General features: G+C 33.3%; 2 protein-coding genes across 7 annotated transcripts in view; both read right to left on the reverse strand.

Annotated features, from left to right (window-relative positions):
• Positions 1-1,212: 1,212 nt before the first annotated feature.
• On the reverse strand, positions 1,213-24,690 carry LOC129806907 (uncharacterized). Of its 6 annotated transcripts, none has more exons than XM_055855759.1 (4): positions 24,641-24,690; positions 9,827-10,060; positions 4,675-5,560; positions 1,213-2,129 (listed from the first exon to the last, which is right to left on the reverse strand). In XM_055855759.1, the coding sequence occupies exons 1-4, from the start codon at positions 24,666-24,668 to the stop codon at positions 1,541-1,543; spliced, it is 1,737 nt and encodes a 578-aa protein (XP_055711734.1). In that variant the 5' UTR covers positions 24,669-24,690; the 3' UTR covers positions 1,213-1,540. The 6 variants fall into 6 exon arrangements, with proteins under 6 accessions (XP_055711734.1, XP_055711733.1, XP_055711728.1 ...); XM_055855758.1 differs by having other exon boundaries at positions 4,675-5,563; XM_055855753.1 differs by lacking the exon at positions 24,641-24,690 and adding an exon at positions 23,830-24,351 and having other exon boundaries at positions 4,675-5,563.
• Positions 23,307-26,145, reverse strand: part of LOC129806920 (uncharacterized) — a 45,792-nt gene continuing 42,953 nt past the window's right edge. Inside the window, exon 3 of the mRNA XM_055855784.1 lies at positions 23,307-24,883. Coding sequence (XP_055711759.1) covers positions 24,859-24,883 — 25 coding nt within the window. The 3' untranslated portion in view covers positions 23,307-24,858. The remainder of the gene's footprint in view (positions 24,884-26,145) is intronic.

Genomic DNA, 26,145 nt, shown 5'->3' on the forward strand with positions numbered 1-26,145 from the left:
CATTATAACTTATTTTCGATACTAGTATCGACTGTCGATCCTGAAAAATATAAACGATAGATGCATTTTTTATAGCGTTTATAGAGATTTATTAACAGTAAAATTCTTTCAAGAATGTCCAAATAAATGGCCCTAAAATGTGTAAAAAGTCAAAATTTACTTAATCTAACAGATATAGTTTTATCGATACTATCGAGTCGATAGTATCGAAAAGTTATCATTCCACCCCTGTTCTTTCTGAATTGATTCTTCCATGTTCAGCAAACTATCACAAAATTTTCTTGGCCTCCTAGTTTTCTCAAAGATGGTTTTTATTGAAACAGTACTAAGGTTTTGTCCCTAATGGCCTCTACACACTACAGATATTTATGTCCATATTGAAGAGTTTTTCAAGTCAGAAAGAATCACTTTTCTGACTTCTTAGAGAAAAACATAACTTTGGAAAGCCATAGGAAAAAAAAATTTATGGAACACTGGTGTCCGTATCGTCCTTAAATAGAGCATAGTTTTTACAGCACAGCAATCTTACCAATCTTAATCTTATATTTATTATAAGTCAATTTAATTTTTTTTATTTTAGTCGAAAGGGCGAAAATGGGCTACCGGTAGAAAGAAGTTAATCCGTATACATTATTTATATCTTTTATCTCCTAGAAGTTTTTTTTAAAAGCTTTAGTCCAAGCGACCCAAAACCATTACAAAATTTCTTGCAGAGTAGCGAATCTTGAGATGTTTCAATTTCAAATGAACAATATCCTATAACTTCAAGTAATATTTTAAGTGTTCCTAATCAGAGAATGCAATCAGTGTAATCAGTCATTAAAAAATTAACAAGATTTTTTTTTTCAAGAGACCTCCACGAAAGAACTCTTGAGAGCTAATTCAGCTTCTGATTATAATGATTTAGACTTACCTTGAAGATGCTATCGTGTAAATTTTGTGAATTGTCCTCTTTCCGTGTCTGAACACCAAGAGATTCTCCTCAACACCAAAACAATTTTCGAGAAAAATTATTATAGACAAGAGCCAACTTTGTCAAAATGTCTTGCCAAAAATGAAGCAGAAATAGACGGATTTCCAGACCGGGCTGTCTTGACAATGAATTTCCTTGAATGGTGCTGCAAACCATGAAGCTCACTGAGAAATCATTAATAGTGCTAATTAATCGACAATGGGGGAAAAAGCACTGCCACAAATTCAAGGAACTTCTCATTTGTCTTCAATTAAGAATATCTTATCGACTTTTATTAACATTTTTCAGTTGTTTTTTTTCTCTTCTACTCTATTCTCTTATATAACTAAGATTCTCGTAATTCTTGTACATTATCTTCCTCGCAACTTTTTCTTGTTTTTTTTTTTTCAGGGGAAACTTTGGGGGCGAAGCGCCAAAAAAATACACAAAGAAAAAAAATGAAGCTCAACAAAAATGTAGCGAGGGTGTTATAAAAATTAAAAATTAAAAAGGAAAACATCACAGAAAATATTTCTGCAGGCAGCAGTCTTTTGAGGGGTTGGGTGGGGTTGACCTGTAACCTCACCATCAGTGGGCATTGATGCTGGTGCGAAAATCCTTCCGGACTCGCCACAGCATCAGCTCAATGCAAGCCCGACTGTCTTCGAGGCTATCGTGACCCGTGGCAGCTGTCTGGATGTCTCGCTTGAGAAAAGTCTTAGCCAGGGATTTCAGGGATCGCCTAAATGGGAGCCCTGAAGTATGAGGAAACACCACAGATGTATCAATGATGTTCCTATGGATGATCTTCAGGGCTCGTAAGTCATTCTCAAGGCCATGACCAACGAGAATTGCCTCAGCCCCAATCATCTTCAGCAAATCCTGCTGCACCTCCTTCAGCGTCCGAATATTCTGCCCCCGAGCTGTAAAGTCCTGCTCAGAGATACCCGAAAATCGAGTATTGTAGTCCACTATTTGACATTCTGGCTTCACGAGACGCTCATAGAGCAATCTCCCATCGGAAGCTACCACAGATACTTTGCACAGCTCTAGACCACGTCCAGTAAAGCACATCTCACAGTCCAGCCCAAAAATCTGATGCTTCCCATCTGAAGCACCTGTACGAGTTGCTACGAAGCCCTCAAATGGACCATTTAGACCCGTCTGGAGGCCATACCTATATAAGAGAAAATTTACCTTCAGACATCTATCCAAAACCTAAAGATTTTAAGGGCGTAGCCAGGGATTTAGAGGCACTCATCGATGTGATTTTCTTAATCAAATTTTCCTATATTCACTGAGAAAAAAAATTATAAAATCAACTCTTTTTCGTCATAACGGTGGCATTTAGGTTATTAATTATTTAGGTTTGTTACACTCAGAAAAATAATCGAGTAAAACTTACTCGAATCGATATTGAATTAACTCTTTTTCGTTGTGACTTTCGATTAACTATATTTTAGACTTGATTTCACTTCTATTTAGGTGTAATATTCGGAAGAGTTGTTTTAACTTTTTTTTCCTAAAATTTACATGACAAAAAAGTGTAAGTAACTCTTTTTAAGACTGAAAATAACTCGTTTCAAGAGTTAAAAAAGTCTTTTTTTAGAGTTAAAATAACTCGTTCAAATCCCAAAATAAATAAGTTTTGCAATTTTATGTTTTTTTTTTTTATTTTATCATTTTCTTTATTAATATTTTCTTGACCTCAAGTTCTCTATGTTCCGAGCGAAATATCACGTATGATGCATGCACATGTCTTCATGAAACACTGTTAGGCATATTTCTAGTTGATGTTCCATATTAACTTTGTCACACGAAAATCTTCTTGACTGAAGTATATTCTTAAAACGAAAACACTTAAGCATATACTTCAGTTGAGATGAAATTTTACATAGAAAAAGAGTACTAATTACATCAGAGGCGTGCAAGAACCGTTGAAATCGAATAAACGTCAAATGAAACATGTACGTCAATGGTCAAAACGCTACCAGAACAAACTTATTTTGACGTTTTTTCGGTTTTCAACGGTTTTTGCACACCTTTGAATTACATTGATATCCGACGAATAAATTCAACTCGCATGAAGAGTTGTTTCAACTCTATATACTAAAATTTACTACGAAAAAATGTAACAATTACATCGATATTTGTAGAGTTAATTTAACTCTGCCATTAGTTTAAAAACCTAAAAAGTTTTAACTTTTTAGGTTTTTTCTTAGTGTAATTATCAATATTGTTTTTTAGAAAAAAAAATGTCAAATTGTTCGTAAATGTTTGTTAATTCCTACTGAGGATTTACGAAATGCTCGTAAATCGTATAACCCACAAAAAACATCGTAAAAGTTTGTACTTTTCACAAACATTGTTCGTAAAATGATCAATTGACGAACGTTTTCTGTTTTGTTTACGGACATTTATTTGTAAATGTTTATAAACACAGAAAATGCTCGTAAAATCTTGTCATTTGTTCGTAGAGTTTTGTCAGATAAACAAAAATCTACGAACAAATGTTTGTAAAGGAACAAAAATGCTTGTCAAGTGCTCTTATTACGAACAATATTTGTGAAAAAAAATACAAACCTTTACGAACTTTTTGTAGGTTATACGATACGATCCCTAATAGGAACTCACAAATATTTACGAATAATTTTACAAAATGATTTCATCTGTGTAATAACACGTTTTATAAGTTACTATAAATTATTCTCCTCACACTGTGGTAGGACATTAACCTTTTAACGACGAGACACTTTTCACGGACCGAAAATCAACAATAAAAATTTAACCGATGAACAAAATCAATAAAACGTCTTACATCTGACTTTGGAAAATCCAAAAGATTCTGATTCGATGTATTTTTTACCTCTACGAGCGATAGGGACAAAAATAGCCCAAAAATTTAAGTAATTTTTCTGACAATTACTAATGAATAATAATTTTCTGTCTAATGAATCATGAATCACGGATATTTTTATTACTAAACTTTAAAAAAAAAATATTTTACGACCAGTAAAATAATTTCTGCAATAATTAGCTAAATTATGTAATTAGAGTGCTCTAAGGAAACATTTTATAAACATTGATAAAAAATAATAAGTTATAAAAAAAAATAAAATGGACAAAGACAGGACTTGAACCCCAGTCACTTCTGTACAGACACCTAGCATCAGCCCGTTGCTCTACAACCGCTGATACTGACAATTAAACAATTTGTATAACATTTCGCCAATTTAGTCATTTAAATTTTTTACGATCATGTTTTAATAAAATCAAAAAAAGTAATCGATCATTGAGTATAGCTTGTTCTGATTGATGACTATCTGAGTGTATGACGAAAGATTTAAGTTTTTTGTATTTGATGATTCGCTATTTTTTTTTGTCAGAAGACTTATTAGATCATATATTTATTTAAATAGTATTAGGTGCAAAAAAAGATCAAATTTAACACCAGTCAGTGGCAAGAATTAATATCGTACTCTTGAAGCGTGAGTTCTCTATTCCAGTCACATTCTACGAATTGATCATTAGAACTTTAACTTTAGAAAGTATGGATACTATGATTGATAAAAATCCGATTATAAATTTATAAGAATATCCAATCTAGGATATATTTTGCAGAATCTCGATTGGGAAAGAGTCAGGGAAGAGTTAAAGGAAGGATAAAAGAAAAGTCCATTGGCTACGTTACTGGAAAAATTATATAAGAAGTGTATCCTTACCAGACATGGAGGCGATTTGTTGTACATCCTCGACTTCCAGCATCACCGCCACAGCATGAAAACTCCACCCGACCAAATGGCAGGCAATCCACACGCTGTAATTTGCCCCAGTGGAAGACACATGCCTCATGAGTCAAATACTCCCCGTCGACTGTCACAAAGAATCCCCTACCGCAGCGGCAGCAGCGTTTCTCTTCGCTGGGAATAAATGTCACAGTGTCATCCAGAGCATCTTCTCCATCCACGGATGGTGGACTCGAAGAGCCACTGCTCTGACCACTGTCTCCGGACAGCAGAGCTTCCTGCGACGGTTTATCCAGTCCATCGCATTCATTGACAATCACCGATGAAGTCACCTGAGGTACTTCTCCTCCGTGACTCGCAGGCACGAATTCTGCTGCATTGACATCAAAAACACTGCCACTGGACACAATTGAAGCTCTCTTGAGGGCAAAGAATTCCCCAGGAGAACTCTTGTAAATAATAGCTCGTCGTCGATCCCACTCACACGCCACCGGAAAACCCAATGGACGAAGCTGATGTGGAAGCAGGACATATGATCTGAGGCATGAACTGAGAATATCCTCAGTCATATTGAGCTTTGTATGCTGCCTCAATGGCGGAGTCAGAGTCCATATTCTCTCTTCATCGCATCCACTGAAATTCACACTCTTTTTATCCTTCCTGCCCACAGGCATCTTCTCCACGGATTCCTGGCTATCTTTGCGCTGATTCCGACGCTGCCGACGTGGATTCTTTCCGCCATTCTTCCCACGCATCTGTGGGACTTTCTTCGGAGAATCCTCACTTCCACTACTACTGCTGGCTACCACATAGTAATGGAGATCTTTCTCTTCCTCCTCATCTTCCTCCAATCGTTCTCGGGCTACTGCAAAAGAAAGAATTCTTTTGCAATCTTCCAACACAAGATTGGAACCTTAACTCATTTTCAGGAGAACACATTCTGTTTTGTTATTATTTCTTGTTTGCAAAATTCGCATCCAATTATAAATTTTTGATTTATAACAAATTTATCTCTAATTATAATAAAATAAAGCTATTTGATTGCAGAAACACCTGTAGAATTTTTCTACATTTAAAAAATTTATAAAATTGTTCGTAACAATTTTATAAACTACTACTGGGCATTTTCAAAATGCTCGTAAATTATATATAGGGGAAAGTAGTCTTTCTTTGAATGCGGCAGCTTTGAATGTTTCAATTTTTCTCTTATTTCTCAAAGCAAAAATTCTATTTTGTGAACTATTAGTTATTACTATTAACTTCGATTACACTAAGAAAAAACCTAAAAAGTTAAAACAACTCTATGGCAGAGTTGAATTGACTCTACGAATATCGATGTAATTGTTACCCTTTTTCGTTGGAAATTTTGGTAAATAGAGTTGAAACAATTCTTCGTGCGAGTTGAATTAATTCGTCGGATATCAATGTAATTATTACTCTTTTTCGATGTAAAATTTCATCTCAACTGAAGTATATGCTTAAGTGTTTTCGTTTTAAGAATATACTTCAGTCAAGAAGATTTTCGTGTGACAAAGTTCATAAGGAACATCAATTAGAAATATGCCTAACAGTACTTCATGAAAACATGTGATTGCATCATACGTGATATTTAGCTCGGAACATAGGGAACTTGCGGTCAAGAAAATATTAATAAAGAAAATGATAAAATTAAAAAAAAAGAATTGCAAAACATAATGATTTTGGGATTTGAAAGAGTTATTTTAACTCTTAAAACGAGTTATTTTCAGTCTTAAAAAGAGTTACTTACACTCTTTTGTCATGTAAATTTTAGGAAAAAAATGTTAAAATAACGCTTCGAATATAATACCTAAATAGAAGTAAAATCAACTCTAAAATATAATCAATCGAAAGTCACAACGAAAAAGAGTTAATTCAACATCGATTCGAGTAAGTTTTACTCGATTATTTTTCTGAGTGTACCAAAATGGAATTTTAGCTTTGGGAAATGAGAGAAAAATTGAAGCATTCAAAGGTAGGCCACTTTCCCCTAATGGCGTCTACACACTAGTAGATTTTTTTTTTAAGGATAGGGGAATTTTCTTTAAAAAGGCATTTTTTTAAAAAAAATTTCTACTAATGTGTAGACGCCATAACTCACAAAAAAGTTCGAAAAAGTTTACACTTTTTCACAAACATTATTCGTGAACTCGAACACTACTTGACGAGCATTTGTTGTTTCTTTGCAAACATTTTTTCGTACATTTTTGTCTGTCTGACAAAACTTTACAAACAGATGACAAAATTTTACGAATTTTTTGTGTGTTTACGAAAATTTTCATACAAATGTTTATAAAAGAACAATAAATTCTGGTCAAATTATCATGTTACGAACAATGTTTGTGACAAAAATACACTTTTTATTGGGTGATACGATTTACAAATATTTTGTAAGTAGAAATAAATCAACCAATGGCATGCAAGAAAAATTCCGCCATATTGGAAAGAGTTGTTTCCTATTGGCTAGTGATATTGCTTCTCTTTCTCTCCATGTTTCACTCCGTTTATTTTGTGTGAGACCTAATCTGTTAGGTCTGCCATTCACGATTCATTTAAAATGGGATTGGGTGATTTCTGTGCAAAAACCGCGAAATCTTTCAATTTCTATGCGAAAATCGCAAGATCTCACAATTTCAATGTGAATCTCGGACAATTTTGCGATTTCTCAGCAAAAAATTACGCTGTCGTTCAATTCCTACACACGAAATCGCACAATAATATAGTTTCTCTTTTTATTTGCATTTGTTTTAATAAAATCTTTCAACTTATTTTCTTATTTAAGTTGTTATATTTTTATGAAAGTTAAGATGTAAAGAAATTCATGCTAATCTGACAAACTTCTCTTCAGCATAAAAGAGTAATAAATTATATTATCCTTGGGCCTAAGTATTTAGAACAAAAAATCAAAATAGTTTTCGAAACTTATAGTTTATTTGATTATCTGAAAAACTTGTTCAATAAATTGAAAAGAGGTTATTTAAAATATGAGGTTAAATTCGATCTATACCTCCAAAAATTTAAGTAAAATTGTCACGTTTATAAGTAGAAAAAATCCCAAATTTGTCAATTATACAAGAAAATTTCGCCCAGGTGAGATATATCGTCGATCGTGTGCATCCACCGTTGTCGTATCTGTATTTGTTGTGTATCTGTATTTGGTGCAAGCTACTATACAGATGTAGCCTCTTGCGTCAAATGCTGACACAAAATAAATGCAGATACGACAGCGGTCGATGCAAGCAACGATATTTCGGTGTGTGCCATTCAGAATATAACCTCCATTTAGGAGGTTATTATCAACCTAACCTCATATTTCTTTTAGCGATTTTTATCGGCAGATCAAATAGTATCTATTATCTATTTTATCGAAAAGAGAATTTAGGTACTTTTAAAATGTTTGAAACGGTCAAAAGATTCTCCTGGACTTTTTTTAGTGGTAATCTTTCAGACTTCGCACACACTCTGGCTTCTAACACTTCATATTTTATCCATATTCTTTAAATGAATCTGACTTTTTTTTTCAGGGTAGCTATCAACCCTTTAAGGACGAATGGGACACCGGTGTCCCAAAAACAAAAACTAATTTTTCGGACTATTTGGAAGACAATGTAACTTTCTATAATCGAAAAAAAAATATTTTTGTTTTTGACAGACCGGTGTCCCACTCGTCCTTAAAGGATTAAAATATATTGCTACTAGGGCTACTAGGTCAGAGTCATTAAAAGAATATGGGTAAAATATTAAGTGTTTTAAGCCACAGTATGCGCGAAGCCTGAAAGACTTCCTCTATATGCTTCTCGTGATAGAGTAAGCTTTATCACCAATTTACTACTCACGATATTTAGCCCTTATCTGAACAAAGACTAAAGATAACTTCTGGAGATTTCACTCGTTTATTCGCCTAAGAAGTCAATGTTTAATTGGACCATTGGCTTATGCAAAGAAAAATTTTTATTCTTCAGAAAGTCATCCTTTGACCTTTAGATTTATAAAAAGATCTCGGTGATGCACTTATTTTGTTTTAGGGTAATGCCTTATCAAATTGAAAGACAAACTTGTCAATTTTGAGAGAAATGAAGCTGAAATATTCGATTTTGAGCAGTAAAATAAGGATCTTCATTTTGGGATCAAACATACTGGCTAACTCTTCATATTTAACAAGGCTCAGATAAAAAGTTTGACTAATTAAAGCTTTAAAAAGTCTTCCTGGACTGGGTTTTAAAATTAAGAGCAATTTTAAAGATTTTTGTATTGTAACATTTAGAATAAGAATTAATCTTCAAGAGATTGTGACAAATATTCATCATATTAGCTTTCAAATAATGATAAGGAATTAAAGATTTAGTTTATTTCGCATTTTAATTCTATTTATGTAATAAAATAAATGTAAGAATGTAGTTATAACAGAATTCTTCATATTGAATATTGTGTAATTCTTACTTAATTGTAATATTTAAAAAAAAAATCGTTTCTTCCATGAACAATTAAAAAAAAAAAATGATTATTCATATTTATTCTTAGCATTCTGGATATAATATATTCACCAGATATTTTATTTTATTTTATTTTCTCTAGAAGCCCCATTTGATTGTAATAACCTTTCTTCTCTGTATCAATTATAATGCGCAGAAATTCTTTCTCAGAAATAATTAGAACACTGAAAAATTTCACACCATTTCCCTCCAGAATTTAATCGCAAAATATTGCCCTAAAAAATACAATTATTCCATACGTTATTTAATCATAAATATTTGCATAATGAACACCCACACAGGCCACACAGGGAAGGATGATAAAAGTGGGCAGGAAAACTGCGAATGTTTTCCGGAATGCTGACCTCATACAACTTTTTTAAGTTGAAGAAAATAAAATGGGATCATGCTTCGTACCACCCAAATTCCACGTGTGCAAATGCTAAATCAAACATGTGGTTCTCCCCCACCGGCTTCTTTTCCAGTCATTTCAATAAAACATGAGAGTGGGTGAAGCCCGGAAAAGAATGGCATACAATATGCATTTTTCTGCAAAATTTATGCTCCAGACACCACAATCAGAATGTGTCCATTGAGTTAACTGTCGCAATCGTAAATCAAAGCTCTCTTGTCCTTACCTTCACAGGTGGCTGATTTTTCCCTCCAGCGCTGCTTTTTACCCTTCCGGCTGCCAAAACGTCTCCCACGGACATTTCTTGTGCCATCACTCGTATCACTGCTCCCATCATCGGACTTCTTCTCCAGCAGATTTGCTTCGTCATCTGACGATATGCCACTGCTATCCTTTCGTTCTTTCCTTCCCTTAATCTCCTCCTTGGTGCTCCTCTGAGTCACTCTCTCACAAGTTGCGTCTGAAACAAACAAAAAAAAAGTTGATCAATGATACAGATCATTTGCCTCAATTCCTGGGAAATTCTTAGCGTGTGCAGACTATATTGATATACCCTCTATTTCACAATGTTTACTCAAGTGTACATATCTTCCGATTCATCACTAAAAGCATCTCTCCCCTAAAAATAAGCTCTAATAAGCTTGTGCTGGAAATCCGGCTTGTGACAAATTCCAATGCACAACAAATGCATTGAGAACTTATCAATATAACACAGAAAAAGAAACAAAAGTATTTAGAATTGAAGTGTAAAAAATCTTTCATCGAGGAAAGCTTTCAGGTTTGTACCACACTTGATATTTTTTTCCAATAATCCTTTAATAAATCTGACCTATGGAAATATATTTTATTAGCTAGTATTAGGGTAAGTGTGCCAAATTTCGGCGTAGTTGCATGCAAGCGTCAAAGTCTCAAGTTTATAATGTAATATTTTAAATACAAATTGATTTTTTTTATTCTTTCTTCTGAAAGAGTGTTGCTTGGAACCTTGTAAAGAGTTTTTAAAGAGTCTTTATTTACTCTAAAATCATTCTTAAAACATTTTAAAATGAATAAAAATATAGACATAGCTTTGGTGCCATATTTCGGCCACCTTCATTCTCATAGTTCCTTGCCCTTCGGGAATTCTTCCAATATCTTTTTCACGTCATCTCGTTTGTCGAAGCTACATTTTTGTTATTCTTTTGCATTGTATAATCTCTAGAGTACGTGAAATCTAAAAGTTCATGGAAATTCGAGGAACAAGAAATGTGGCCGAAATTGCAAGCTGGCCGGAATTTGGCACACTTACCCTAAGTCATAACATTTCCTAAAAAAAAACTTAGATTCATTAAAGAATATTGAAAAAATACGAAATGCTCAAAGCCACAGTGTGTGCGAAGCCTGAAATACTTCCCCTAAACCGATAATCCACATAATAAATACAACAAGCTGATTTTTTTGCTTATTTTTGCTGAATTTCAAGCGATACTCACGATCGCAGCGGAGATTAGTCGAAGTGAATTATTTTCTTAATGAAACCTCATTATTAATTGATCTTCTATTTCTCTTAAAATCCATGTCAGGAAGTGCAAATGCCTAAGGGTAATGCTCTTCTGGAAATTATTACTAAAATTAGTGATTTTGGCAATTTTGATTTAAGAAAAATCAAAAAGGATTGCTTATATTTATTTAAAAAGACAGGTATTCTTAGTTAAATATTATTCTTAAATTTCTTTTGTCTCATTTCTATACTTAGGCTTAGCAGGTATTCCTCTAAGGTTACAAGTAGGACCTGTAGTGCAAGTAGGACCAAAATGTCACTCGGATTAAGACAAGGAGTAAGTCATTTAGGGAAACTCAAGTCAATCTAGCCAGACAACTCACGGGGAACCTGGGGAACTTACGGGAAATCCAGAGAACTCACTGAGAACTCGGGGAACCCGGGAAACCCATACAATTTTCGGGGAACCCATATAATTGTTCTGAGAACCAGGAACTCGAATCACACTAATTGGCTTATGAATAAACCCTTGTATTAAGAGATTGGTACCGGATTGCTACACATCAAACCTTCTGAAGTTTGTGGAGTGAGACCTAACCGAATCAATCGATATTTTCCCTAAATATGCGTCCAAAAAGGTTTAAAAAGGAAAGTATCACAGTAGAATAGACCAAATTTATTCTATGAGGACACCACCGGTAATCGCCAATGGAAATTTCATTTCACCTCAAGAAGAAAAAGAAATTTTCTGTCTTGCCCAGAGCTTTCGGCTCCGGATGTTGACCTTCTTCAGTGCTCGACTAGACTATGTTTTTTTGATTTCCTGAAATTTCTTTCTAATTTGGAAAATAGAGGATCATCACCAGCAGTAAATCACTTGAGAAAATTTAAAAAAAAATAACATAGTCTAGTCGACCACTGAAGAAGGTCCACATCCGGGGCCGAAATCTCTGGGCAAGACAGAAAATATGTTTTTCTTCTTGAGGTGAAACAAAATGTCCATGACGATTACCGGAGGTATCCTCATAGAATATCCATCACGCCAGCTCATTAGACCAAATTTAGTTTAACGAAACCCGAAACCTCAAAAACGTGAATAATTTGTTAACGACATTTTTAAAATGCTATGTGTCATATCGCCCGGATTATTTTATGTTAGCTGGATGAAGAGTACTCGGATGAGAGTTTAAAAAATGATTAAACGCTTAAAGTACAGATCTCTCGGTAGTTCTTTCCATCCCATTTCTGTATCGTCAAAAATTACTTCGTTTCGAGTTCTGATTTTCTGAGTTCTTAGATAGTTTATCTACAGATTTAAGCAGTAAAACCTTAAAGCAATTTTTGGCCTAATAATTCAGGTTCCCCCCATAAACGGTTTAAATAATTTTTAAGTATGAAGTAAAATTTTTTGAAGTAAAATTGAATAACAATTGAATTTTGTAGAACAAAATTATTAGATTAAAAAAAATTAAATCCCAAAGCAGGATTTCAAATTTCACCAGTCGAATCAAAAGCATTCTAAACATGTCCTGCTGCAAATATGAGCTCAATCGCGAACTTCTTCATCACAATATCTGTGATTTTCTTCATAAGCAAAGCTAAAACTTATTCAACTTTAAGTTTGCTCAAATGGTGCTTAGCCTGCATAAGTTCATCCTCTCTGCAAATTTTTGCAGCTAAGAGCTGCAAAAAAGACCTACTGTCACTTCCGGAAGACTCAGTCAATTGAAAATGTGAAGAAAAATAACTTCCTAGACACGGAAATGGGTAAATTGTGTTGTTTGAGCGACAGCCAAGTGAAAATGCATCCAATTATCGAATTGTTTGGTGCGAAAAGCCACCAATTTCTCAGTCATTGGAGCGCTGAATAAGGAAATAATTGGTTGGCTCTATCATTGATTTTTCCATGATAAAATTCAAGAAATCCAGAAATTTGTCCAATTTGGACGGTTTCTGTAGAAATTTTTCGGCAAACAAAACTTTTTAGCACAATTAAACTGTTCAATGCATACAAAATCTATCCAATTGAGCTTTTCCGTTTCAGGCTTCAACTAATACAATATATTACCATTAACCAATTATTTACTCCATTATTACACTTTTTATACATTCATCATTTTTTTCTTTAATTATATTTTTTATGTGGGAAATTTATCCAGATGGTGCTTCATCCGTGAACATCCACACAGCCAATGCAAATTGACTGTCTTGGGGAATTACCTTGGGTCAGAATCACCCCAAGAAATCGAAGGTTAAACCTGAGTCAGAACCAAGAATGACTTTCTAGGTCAATTTTGGCGGTTTTTGTTCGGAGATCTCACAACACAAGAAAACCGTTTTGATATGAATAATTCCGTGTGTCTTTTTTATGTGTGTTAATCATCTCAATTGTGTACATGAACTCATTTTTTTTTATTTTTTCTTCGTGCTGTGATTAATTTTAGAGACATCAAAAATTGTGAGAAATTTGCTTGAAAGAGAGACACTCTTTTTCAAGTTTACTGTAGTGCCACGGAAAAGAGATTTTGTTACTTTCACCGTACTAACTCTAAAGCTTGAAACACCGGAATGTGTCAACATTTTTATTCTGCTGCCTGAGGGTAACATGTTTGGATTCTCCATATTGATGTAGTATTATTTCTAATGGATTTTTCGGTTTAACGATAGGTGGCACTTCTTTAATTTTATTTTCACTGAAGAGATTTTTTTAAATATTTATCTCAATTGATACAAGCGATTGCAAAATTATTTAATAACTTTAAAAAGGTCTTGAAATTTTCTAATATCAGACACTAATTATTTTTTTTAATTATTGGAAATTTGACAGAAACTGTCAAAAACTTACTTTTCTTACAATAAATAGAATATTTTTAATACCTTTAATTTTTTTTTATCAAGTTCCTAAAAAAAAAGAAAGTTAAAGAGATCATTTTTCTGAGCATTTACATAATGTACCTTTTCAACTTTGAAATAAAATGTCTAGTCTCTAATTTGTACTGCAGTTGTTACATTAATTAATGCGTAATTTTGTAGATATTTCTTTTTTAAATTAGTTTAAAAGTTTAAAAATTTTCAGAAATACTGCCTAATATATTATATTTACACTACATTAAATTTATTTTAGATAAAATCAAATAAATTTATTGTGCAATGTCAAAAAGTAGATTTCTGTTTTATAATGACTTAGTAAAATAAAACAAACATTTAAAAACTTTAAACATTTTACAAATTACTTTCATAAAATTAAAAAAATCATTTGTTTTTAATATGACAAAAATAATTTTAAATTTGTAGAAAGTTAGAAATCTCATAAAAATGGCGTTTATCGCTAGCTATAAAACATTTGAAAATTAAAAAAACTAAGCAGGAAATTACGTTTCTCGTTCAGTGTATCGAACCACAAATTATGAAGTAAAAATATTAGAAAAATAAATCAAGCCGATGACTAAAAATAAATATTACACAAGAAATAATAAATAAATTTTTAACTGCTGTGGGATAGACTTCATGAACATGAACAATACATACTATCCCGAAACAAAATAGTTTAAAGTTTTCATTAATTAATTGAAGATTTAAACTTCGCGAGGAGTGTGAAGTCCAGGACATTGTGCGATGGTCAAGGTCAAGAAGGCGATACTGGAGAGATCATGTGAACCGAATGGACGACACTAGACTCGCAAAAAGAGTCCAAAAAAAATCTCCCAGCATCGACTACATCTGTGGGAAAAACAGGCATTTGCCTAATTAAAGTAGAAGAAGAAGAAGAAGAAGAAGATTTAAACTTAATTAAGCTATTTATAATATGACTTTTGAAACATATATTGTGTCGGTTTCCTGGTGAAGCCGGTAATGGTAAGACGGCGACAATCAAATCCGTTTTTGAGATATAAATAAGTAAGAAAGTAGGGGAAATAATTCGTATGATTCCAAGCTCTGTAATGACTGATTTTTTCCTATGTCTCTCAATAACAGTGATTTATCGCACCCATATTTTAAAAACTACACAAGAATATTGCATCATTAGGAAGCTTGGGTTTATACGAAGCATGGACTGGACACTTTCCCCTAATATGACGTTTTCTCGTTAATCTTCCTTTTCTTATAAGGATAGGTGTTTAAATTTCATATTCCAATTGGTGCAAAATAAAGTGCCAATAGGTCATTATACGTTTTTTTAAAGTGCCAATAGGTGTTCCTTTGACCCTACTCATGCAAAATAAAATGAATAAGTACAAAAGTCGATCAAAGTCAAAAGCTTGATTTAATATTATTTTAACCGTTCTAATATCTAACATGGAATCCATATCTAAGGTTCATCCCATATGACCTAACTTCTAGAATATTTTATCAAGCAATATTTTTGGAAAAAAATATTGAATTAATGATAAATTATGTACTGCATTTTGAAAAATCAATAAATTTGTTGTTGTTTAAAATCTCTAAAAATTGGGGCAAACCTTCAGACTAAAACATATGTAACCAAATATGTAACAGAGGTTGTTGATTCTTTAAAGTTGATCAATCCTTTATATAAATATTCAAGCTCATTGTTTTTTAATAATTTATTTAAAGCTTGTTTCAATCATGTATTTTGCAATGCATTTGAGGTCTGTAAAATCCTCTCAAAGCAAAAGATTTAACCGGCAGATGAAAGAAAGGTGCAAGAGATTTGCTTGGCGAAGAGAAAAAAGTCAATAACCTCGGTCATGTATATGTGTTCCAGTTCTTAGTCATTCATTGTCATCATCTTTCACTTTGCACACGAAAGTTGCAGGTGTTTCATGGCATTTTTCCATTAGACACAGCGATCTCTCAATAAAACGGGTGTGAAGAGATTTCCCTCAAACATTACAATCTTCTTTTTTTTTGCACTTTAAATACATTCTCCTCAGTAATTGGTATTTGCGAAAAAATATTTAGAGCCATCTCTCAGGTGAATAGGATTGGAGACGAGATCTCTCTGTGGGTCAGTGAGACAAACACCTCTTTATTATGAGTCACAAATTGCACACTCTAAATGGAATTTCTTAGCGGGAATTTCAACAACAGACACTCATCAATTTGTCTCATACAAAATCCACCTCAATGTAATACAACACTCGCTATAAGAACTTCATTGAAATTCTATTTTAATCCATGTTAAATTCTTCTCTCCTTCGATTGACGCCTCTCCCTCCCCCGCCAATGTTGTTCTTGATCCCAAAAAAAAACGTCATATACTCTCAGAATATTGGATAAATTTAAATAAGAAATCATGCAAGATTGAGACCATATCCATATAGATGAAAAAGGCCAAGAAGAAACATACACCGGAAATTCTGTGTGATTTACAGCAATTTCCCAATTCAATTAAGTTTAATTCTTCACTCATTAGGTGCCATTTTCAACGGTTCATATTCTCAAGTGGAGCGAAGAATATCGTGGCTATTTTTGGCACATTCAACATCAACACAGAATCTCAAAGCAGAAATTTTGCCTCTTCATCAAAATAAAGAATGCGTCACTTGTGAAACTCTGCTAAGTCGCCCACAACTCTTTCCCCCATGAGATTCATTCTCAAAAATCCAACTCAAAGGGGCCAATCATTTAGAGATACTTTTGAGCCAAATTTTAGTTACAATATGTATTACTTTCTCTTACTTATTTCGTCATTAATGACTCCGGTACACCTTTCAGATCAGGAAAATTTCATAAAATCGAAATTCACATCCCTTTCTGTCTTAAAAGTTTAGCATAAGTCTGTCCTACTCTTTTGACTCCAAATTAGATTGAACTAAATTTAATTTGATGTGATGTTCAAAAGAAGAAGAAGAGCGCAAAAGAGTAGGATAGATATATGCTTAACTTTTAAGAAAGAAAGGGATGTGAATTTCGATTTTATGGAATTTTCCTTATCTAAAAGATGTGCCGGAGCCATAAAAGTTTGCATATCTCGCAATTCGTTAGACATGTACTAAAGAACTTAGACAACATACTATAAAATGAATATTAATTTATGGAATTAGGTAAGAACATCCTTTTAATAAGCTTTTCACAAAATCCAGTTCATCACTTTACAAACGTTATTTTTTCGGAGCAATTAACTTAGCTAACAAATAAAGCTGATGCGACATTAGATATTTTAGTACATGCATGTACTAAATGATCGTGATTTCTTATTCGTACAAAATTTGAAGCTAATGAATTATTTAAATACAAGATTTTACTTATAAAAAGATTACTTTTACAACAAAAATAATTAGAATAATTAGACTTAGAATGAACATGCTTCAATTTAAAAGTCACAGAATTTACATTTTTATCTCTAAAAATTTAAGATTATTTACGATTTAAGATTTTATTTAAGAATTCACTAGGAATTGAACGAATAAATATTAATTTGGCTTTATAATTATTTGGCTTTAGAACTGGGCTAAACCTCCAGTCTGAAGCCGGTATTACGGTAAAGCCCCAGTGTCCTTAAAAAAAATTACACTTTCAATGTAACGCCACAGCTCAAAATAGCCCCATCTCTCCCTCATGGCAATTTAAATAAAAGATTTTGCAAAAAATAAATTAATAAATCAATGTGATACTTTGGATAACTTATTCATTTTTTGATATAGAACATTTTTATAAATGATAATATTCTTTTTACTTTTTTTAATGATCAGTATTATACTGTAATTTCTATGACATCAAAAAGTTTTTATTAATATTTTGAAGATTTTTTATTGTTAATAAAGTTCTATTAGTGTATATTCTATCAGACAAAAGAAACTGTGTGAAAATCTTATAGATACATTATTGCAAAACGAAATTATTGTGAATGCAATATAATAGTAATGATTTAGAAAAACAGATACAATTTTAAGTACTAATCAGATAAGATGCAAGATAACCAAATATATAATTAATGAAATACGGAAATACCCATTCCCATTTTAAATATCTTGTTTTTTAATCCCGCACATTTAACGCATGCATGTTGCAAATTGTTTTACATTGAACAATCGAATTTTTGGTCTTAAATATAAAAAAATAAAACAAAAATTACAATACAGTAAATTAGTTTAGACAATAAATTAATGGATGAAAAAAGTGTTGTATATTTTCAAATAACAAATACCCAAGAAAAACAAACAGGACTTTTTGGTTAGAATATGGCTTATATTAATTTAGCAAATAAGTTTTGAATAAAAGTGAAGTTGTGCGAAATTGCCCCAACTTCTTCTATATATTGATTTTTGCTTATTTTTAAAATGTTATAAAAATAAAAACATAGGAATAACAACAAAGTGGTTGCCATAGGTTTAACATAAATAGATTAGTACAAGTCTGTGCTAAATTTTAAAACATGTTCAAGCTCATAGCTCCATTATCGTACAATTTTTTTTTTTTAAGTTGAGTTCTTCTCAATCAAGTTAAAGTAAAAACAGAGAAATAAACACTGATTCGATTGGGAACCCTGTAGGATACAATGGGGTAATTTTAAACAATTTTTAATTTGGAATTTGAGATTTCTTTACAGTTTTAGGAAGGCAAAAAGAAAAAGACTACGCAGGAGTACACTTGAGGATTTTGGCTTGTCGACCTAAAATAGTGCTGAAATCTTCAAGTTCAAGTTCAAATTCGTAATCTGTTCAAAATTGCCCCATTGTATCCTACAGGATTCCAATCGAATAAGTATTTATTTCGCTTTTTTGCATTAATTGTCCCCAGATTGAAAAGAACTGAACTAAAATTCGCACGATATCTGAGCTATGAGATTGAAAACGATTTAAAATTTAGCACAGACCTGTACTAATTAATCAATTTATTTACCAATCAAAATTCAAAGATTCTATAAAGAATATTAAAAAGAAATCAAAAACTAAAAAACAGTGAACTTTTTCTATGTGGTGATTCTCACACACCTTGAAATTATAATTCAATTAATCATTATCGAGGATTTTCAAGATTAAACAGTTTCTCGAGTGTCACCAAAGCTTTCCGGAATTGGGAACAAACTGTTTAAGAAATACTTGCGGGAAATTTTCCACTTTACCCAACTTGTTTTCCTCATTCTCAATGGAAGTGCTTTTGACCTCAAAATGATTTGCCCCGCCAAGAAATAGAACAGAGAGATTACACTGAAGATATTTGAAGCATCTCTCTTTCTTTAAAACTTCCTCACTCCTCCACCACTTTATGTGTGGTGGATTTCACACAAATTTCGTGGCCGGATGTCGAGCAAGAGAAAAAAAAAGAGGTGTCAGGGAGAAAATTAGTATACCAAGAGATATCTCTACAAGAAAATTATGCACTGATATCACGTGATCTTCACAAAAATCTTCACAAATCATTTTTATAAAAAAAAACAAATAGGAAATGTTTCGTCTAGTTCTCTATCTTCATAATATTTCTAATCAGCTGACTGAATGATCTGTGAATTTTTCATCATCCTTGAAAATTAAAAAAAAAATAGTAATATATGTTATGAATAGATAATATTCTTACTTTTTCTTCTCACTTGACGACGACATCCAAGAGCAAAGCAGAGACCAATGAGTGTCAAAAATAAATACATTATGTGCTCATGAAGATACATTTTGGACCTTCCTTGCACGGATAAGACGTTGGAAAAAATTCGTATTATTCTTCCGCCTTCTTTTACAAAGAAAATAAAAAACACTAAACACGCACTGTAATCTCGCGCTATTTGCACGAAAATAGTGTTGTTACACGGTTGTTTTCCAACTAAAATTTGCAATGATGATAACTTTGAAAAACAACTCAGAAATTGTTGTCCAGAGAATAAATTCTTTCCTTGCGGGGAGATTGTGCAAAAATTATCATCAAAATACACTGTCACAAATCATTCACTGTTTGTCCTTCAAGGGATTATCCCTTCGTCTTTGATCTTCTTCCTTCTCTGTTCAAGTCAACACCACTGGCAGAATTACCGCGATACACGAGCTTTACTATCGTCTGAGAGATAATATTATGAAGTATCTGGTCGGACGTTTACCAGTAAGCAACGAGCACGAGAACATTTGAAGGACCATGTGACTTGCGATATGTGCGAGACTTGTGATTTTCTCTGCCCCTCTTACTATCTCTGGGTATCTCTCTATCTCCCTGGGTTAGAATATTCACAACGAAAAACTCGATAGCAATCGTGATTTTTCCAGCTGATTTTCTAACGGCTTATCTTTTTTACCTTTAATACAGGTTTTATCACTGTGTAAATGTCCAAAGTACTTTCTTTTGAATCAAAATTGATTCACAAAACACATCACTTTCTGAGCGGAAACACAGATTATATATATATACATATATAATATCTCAGAATAAATGTCTCACTCTCCTCTATTTTTTTTCTCTATTGTACAGTCAACTTCCTGATATTTCAGCAATTGTGATGCTTTAAATAAGAAATTGAATCACATGAATTGAGGTTCAAGAGAAAATTCATTGAAATCACTTGAAGGATTATTTTCAGTTCTCTCTCATTCACATGTAAATGTCTCTTTTCATGGCAATTTATCTCACTGTATAACTGAATCTCCATGAAAAAGTTTTCCATATCTCACAACTCAGGAAAGAATATTAATATTTCTCAAAAAATAAAAATCCTCTCAATATTTTCTCCACACTATAATATTGCTAATCCACCTGTATCTCAGCACTACCCCCTTCACAGCACTTTCAATTTACTAATATACAAGATCACGGTGAAAAATCAAGGTAGCAGAAATAGAAACGTTGCAGACTTAAGCAAAAAAGTATATCAAAAACAGAGAGGCTTTTTTTTACTGGTGTTTCTTGTGCAAGAATCCCACGAACCAAAAGTGAAAAGTGAAATCGATTTGAACTTGTTGGGAGTTTTCAACTAACTGAAATCATCACAACTACTTTTCACACTGTATATCCCACCACCACAATCGCCAAGAGATTGCGGCACGACTCAGAATTTTTGCAGTGGGGGAACCTCTAGCGTCATCATCAACTTCCCCACCAATCGCACACACTCACATTCATTCATTAAGCTCATCACCAACTGTTTTTTACAGTGTAGCGGTACAACTTTTTAAAGATCTCATTGGATTTTCTTTCATTGCTCGAACTCAATGAGACAACTATGTAAACAATCGTCTTTGAGTTATCCTCCTTACATGGAGTTATATTTTGGAACAGTACTTCGAGTCAGAAATCTTGAGAATATTACATTCTTTGCCTCTCATATGACCCTAACCCTATACTCTACAAGGCTAGTTAAATCTAGTGCAAAACTATAATAAGATCATTGTCCATGCTCTTAAATAAGGACTTTGCGCAAATGCAAAAAATAAGTCCTTAATAAGTACTTATTATGTCCTTAGTTAAGGATTTTTTGGACAATTGCACTGACATCTTGCGACAAAAAACAGAATCTGGAATATGGAATACTTGAAATTCGGAAATGTAATTTCGCTCACAAATGTTCCAAATTCAGTTGAATCCTGGGGTAGAATGATAACTTTTCGATACTATCGAAATTGATACTATCAAATCGATAAATCTGTATCTGTTACATCAAGTGAATGATGACTTGTTACGCATTGTTAAGCCATTTATTGTGACATTCTTAATGTAATGTAACTTTTGATAAATATTTTTATTGGCTACAAAAAGTACAGCTATCACATAATTTTTTCAGAATCAACAGTCGATACTATCGAAAAGAAGTTTACATGTTACTTCCGATTTTTATGCAAAATGTGTCTAATATTTCGTCAGTTGGATCAGCAAATGTGATAACTGCATTTGCTTTGTGTCAGCATTCGTTGTAAGCGACATACCGCTGCGCGGCATTTTTGAAATGAATGCAGACACAAAGCAGATGCAGTTAGCACAGTTGCTCATCCAACCGACGATTTCGTGAAAGTTTTCCTTTAGTTTCTGATCTGGAAGTGTAAACGTAAACTGCTTAAGAGTTCCTAAATTACAATAAATTCCCTATCTACTCCCACCAGAGCTTAATCCGGGAGAGTAAGGGTACTCCAAAGAGTATCACTTTAGTATTTCTTCCTTTTAGCCGCTTTAATCCCATAAACTCATGTTCCAGGAATCTAACTATACCAAATTATCAATATTCTTTTCCAACCCGTTATCTTAAATATTTTCTTATTCCAGATCCAGATACATCTGAAATTTCTGAACAGGGAGTTCAGGAGCTCCGATATACGTCTGATCCAAGAATAATTTCTAATAATTTAGAAGACCTAATAATTTAGCACATGAATGTTCTAAATTGAGTCACATATCTCTTGGTTTCGATTCCTTAATAACGTTTTAGATTTATACAGTTTTATTTATTAGATTTCAAACGATATCGATATGCACCTATTTTCACAGCTTTTGAATTAATATACTTAATATTTCGAATTATCCAGGTTTTAGTCCAAGAAATACAAATCATATATTGAAGATGGAGGCAACCAAAATCCCGAAAACCAAAATCTCAAAAGGGTCAAAATCCCGAAAGCCAAAATCCCGAATGTTCAAAATCCTGAACCGGATGAAATTATATGATAATATGTAGAACAAATTTCCAAGGCAGAGAAAATTTCCCTTTGCCACCAGCAAAGCTATGACACTATTAAGAATGTGAGATTTTGGCTTTCGAAATTTTGGCCCATTCGGGATTTTGGCTTTCGGGATTTTGACTTTCGGGATTTTAGCTTTCGGGATTTTGTCTTTCGGGATTTTGAGCGAGACCCATTGAAGATCATGATATTAAAATTGTATTATTATTTTTTAAATAATTTATTGCACGGATAATATCGTTTTAAGCATAAATCAAAAGAAAAAAAATAACGAATGCTAAATTTTGCAAATGCTTATTTTAAAAGCAATATTCGCGTTCAGCTTAAGAATTCGAGCACTCCACGAAGTATTGTGTACTTCGTTATATCTTTTTTTGTTCATTGTTCAATAAACTTTTTGGATGACTGTTCATCAACCTGGATCAATGTCTGATCGACCTAGGAATGAGTCAGTATCGTTCATCCAAGAATTGCGCCACAATTTCCCGAGAAATCCCTGCCTCTTGGTGTTTTTGCACATAAGAATTGCGCCTAAGAGGAATTTACGCGCGCGTTAAAGAGGATTGCGTCATCTGATCAAGCTCTCTCTCTCTATAAACAACAACCGTCAGAATTTACTGACCAAAGAATCTTATGCAGCCAAGAATCGTCCAGACAACCTTCACCTTCCTTCAGGCCAAAGATCTTCCACCAATTTTATCGTCCAGCCAGCCCAGTCTAGCACATGGGTTTAAGGCCAACTCAACGCCAAGGGTTTTACGCGCTTATCGCACACTCACACGCATCAGACGATGATTGGTTGTCGAGCGAGGCGCCGTGGGGAAAAGTTGCGCGATGATTTCATCACTATCCATATGCATCTTCTCTCTGAGCCACAATGTTCCGGCTACAGCAGATGCCCATATTGCAAATTTTATTGAATTGGCGGGAAAAACACATTGAGAGATGTTTTTTTATTATTATTACTATTTTGCTTGAGCAAGGAGGATGTGTATAATATTTTTGCTTAAAAGTGAATAACACCGGTCTCCTTCGCAAGATCACAAAGTGGCGCAATTTCGTTGGCAATCTTTATTCAATAACGACGCAGGCGCATGGAATAAGCTTGAGACGCTTTGCAATCTCTCAAGGAGCTTCTCTGTATTGAGTATACTTTTTTTTATTTATATAAAAGCAAACAAAGAAATAAAGACTCACTCTGTGTCCATGAACGAAATCGCGGAGCTGGTGAGAAAGGACGATGCATCTGAGGATATTGTTGCCAGACGATTGTTGATGGGATCATGCCCATTTGGGATGGATTGACCCAGCAAACGTACATTTTTTTCAAAAATGATACTCGTTTTCAATCGATTAATAATAATTATTTTTTTTAGAATTAATTCGTCAAAAAATGCTGAATTGCTTCAAGTTTTCTCCTTTAAAAATCGCTTAACTTTGTAATTTCTATCGACAGTCACTGCATTAATCATTTCCCGGGAATAAGAATGTGTCACTCCTTCCTCAGTGTGATTCTTCACTGGCTTGCACTGACTTTTTTTTTTATTAGCACTCACAAGAAAATAAATCCTTTAAGCACTTTTTCCTGACACACTTTCAGTTACAGATTTCACAGGATCAAAGTGGAAAATCTGAAGAAAATGCACAATTTTTTTTGATATACAAGTCACAGAGATAAACTTCAAGAGATGCTCACATGCCACAATTCAGACAAAGACTATACACCACAGCGTTTTCTGACCGCGACGCGCTTATCAAAAAGCCAACAAATACAGACGAGTGATCGGGAGAGAGACAACTTTGTTCCGAGGTTGTGTTTTGTATGGGGAATTTTGCTCTCGAAAAACCCAACGTGATGTGATGACGATCGCCGAGACGAAAATAGGTGTGGGTTCAGTGGAATAAGAAAGTCACCCAATTTTCCAGTGAAATCTTTTTTTTTCCCAATGGCAAGAGAAAAACAAACCTCCCCTGCAAGGTTGCAATTTTTAGCGCGAAAGCCACTTACCTAAATTTCTCAATAACTTCCTGCCCATGTTTACCGTGCGACGATCACAAAACAATTGAAGATTTTTCCATTATTCTCCATACCAAGTAAACGTCTCTGCCGGCAATTGATGCGTCAATTGTAGAAATTTCCGATAAAACTCTGCCCTCCTTCCTCACCCTTCAAAACCCCAAAGAAAAATGTCCGGGACACATAATCAGAGTGGCGTCATTTCTTTGTTATTCCCAAATCGGCTTGCGAGGACTGCAAAAAAAGCGAAAGAAAGAAAGAATAACAAAAAGGAAAAACTTACTTTTTAGCAAAACAGATAATACATCATTATAAATAAATTTAAAAATAAACAAATAAGATATCAATTATCGAACGATTTGGATTCCAAATATTTATTATATGGATTTGGCCTGAAAATAAGACGATATTATTGTTATAAGATACGGGGCTTATCGGTATTATAGTGTTTTTGCTATCTGCTGGAAAATCATTGTATATACGTCGTATAAGCAATAAGTGTAAAATAATCTGGTGATCCAGTTTCTATTTTTGCTTGGACAATCAAATAGCGACTCATGGAAAATAGAACTTGTCCCATTCAGAATGCAAATTCACTTATAAATAATACGCATTTAACTACAGTGGGAGATAAAGCATTGTGATATCAAAAACAAGAATATCATATACATTCCAAAAGATTAAGAAATGTTATCTATTATATTTTAAAAAGAACAATTTAATTAATAATTCTTACAAAATATGGGTCATACTAATAAGGGTGATATTTAGATTAGATATGAAGGATAAAAGATCTATTAGATTGTAAAAAATAATAAAGTTGATTGTTATTAAGAACATCGAGAAATTCGTGAACTGGGCTAAAGCTCTAGTCTAAGCTTCTATTACCATACGTAAAGAAAGGAATCTAATGCAGACTTAAGACTGTAGATTTAACCCCGTTCACCAAGGCCTTAAACATTTTAAATGCAATTGTAGTTCAACACTAAACCTGAACCTACCAAGACCGGTTGGGTAGCTTAAAGAAAATATTTTCCCTGAAATCTCATCAAATTTGCAACATCACTATAGTGAGACTATCTTAACAATCTCAAATGTTATCCACAAATTTTCTTCCATTAGGATACTCACAATATCGTCAATGCTAGAGGTCATTTAAAATAGAGTTGATCTTTCGAAGGATAAATCACTATTTCAAAATTTTCCAAAACACATTTTAAGCATTCTAAAAGGAAGAACATCGTAAAATGTTTTTCCGTGGAAGTCCATTACTTAGACCTTTCTAAAATTCGTCTAACATTAAGTGCTGCGTATGAACCTTTCTCTTCCACATTTTGGAAAAGTCCTCCAAAGGACATCTCGACTTAAGGTAAGGTATCCTCGAGTCGACCACCTTGGGTTCCTCAAGTCGACCGGTGGAAATATTTATTCAATTTATTTACATTTACAATAATATTTATCGAATGGTTTAACATCATAGGGTCAATTATTTCATA

This window comes from Phlebotomus papatasi, chromosome 3 (genome assembly GCF_024763615.1).
Source record: "Phlebotomus papatasi isolate M1 chromosome 3, Ppap_2.1, whole genome shotgun sequence".
In the NCBI taxonomy this organism is placed as follows: domain Eukaryota; kingdom Metazoa; phylum Arthropoda; class Insecta; order Diptera; family Psychodidae; genus Phlebotomus; species Phlebotomus papatasi.

What these genes read in the sequence shown, in the direction of transcription:
- LOC129806907 (XM_055855753.1), bottom strand. Translation starts at nt 23,953, where the DNA reads ATGTACGTTTGCTGGGTCAATCCATCCCAAATGGGCATGATCCCATCA. An exon ending in ATTTCGTTCATGGACACAGA is followed by an intron (nt 10,061 to 23,829) that starts GTGAGTCTTTAT and finishes TGTTTGTTTCAG; the next exon opens with ACGCAACTTGTGAGAGAGTG. An exon ending in ACAAATCGCCTCCATGTCTG is followed by an intron (nt 2,130 to 4,674) that starts GTAAGGATACAC and finishes TCTCTTATATAG; the next exon opens with GTATGGCCTCCAGACGGGTC.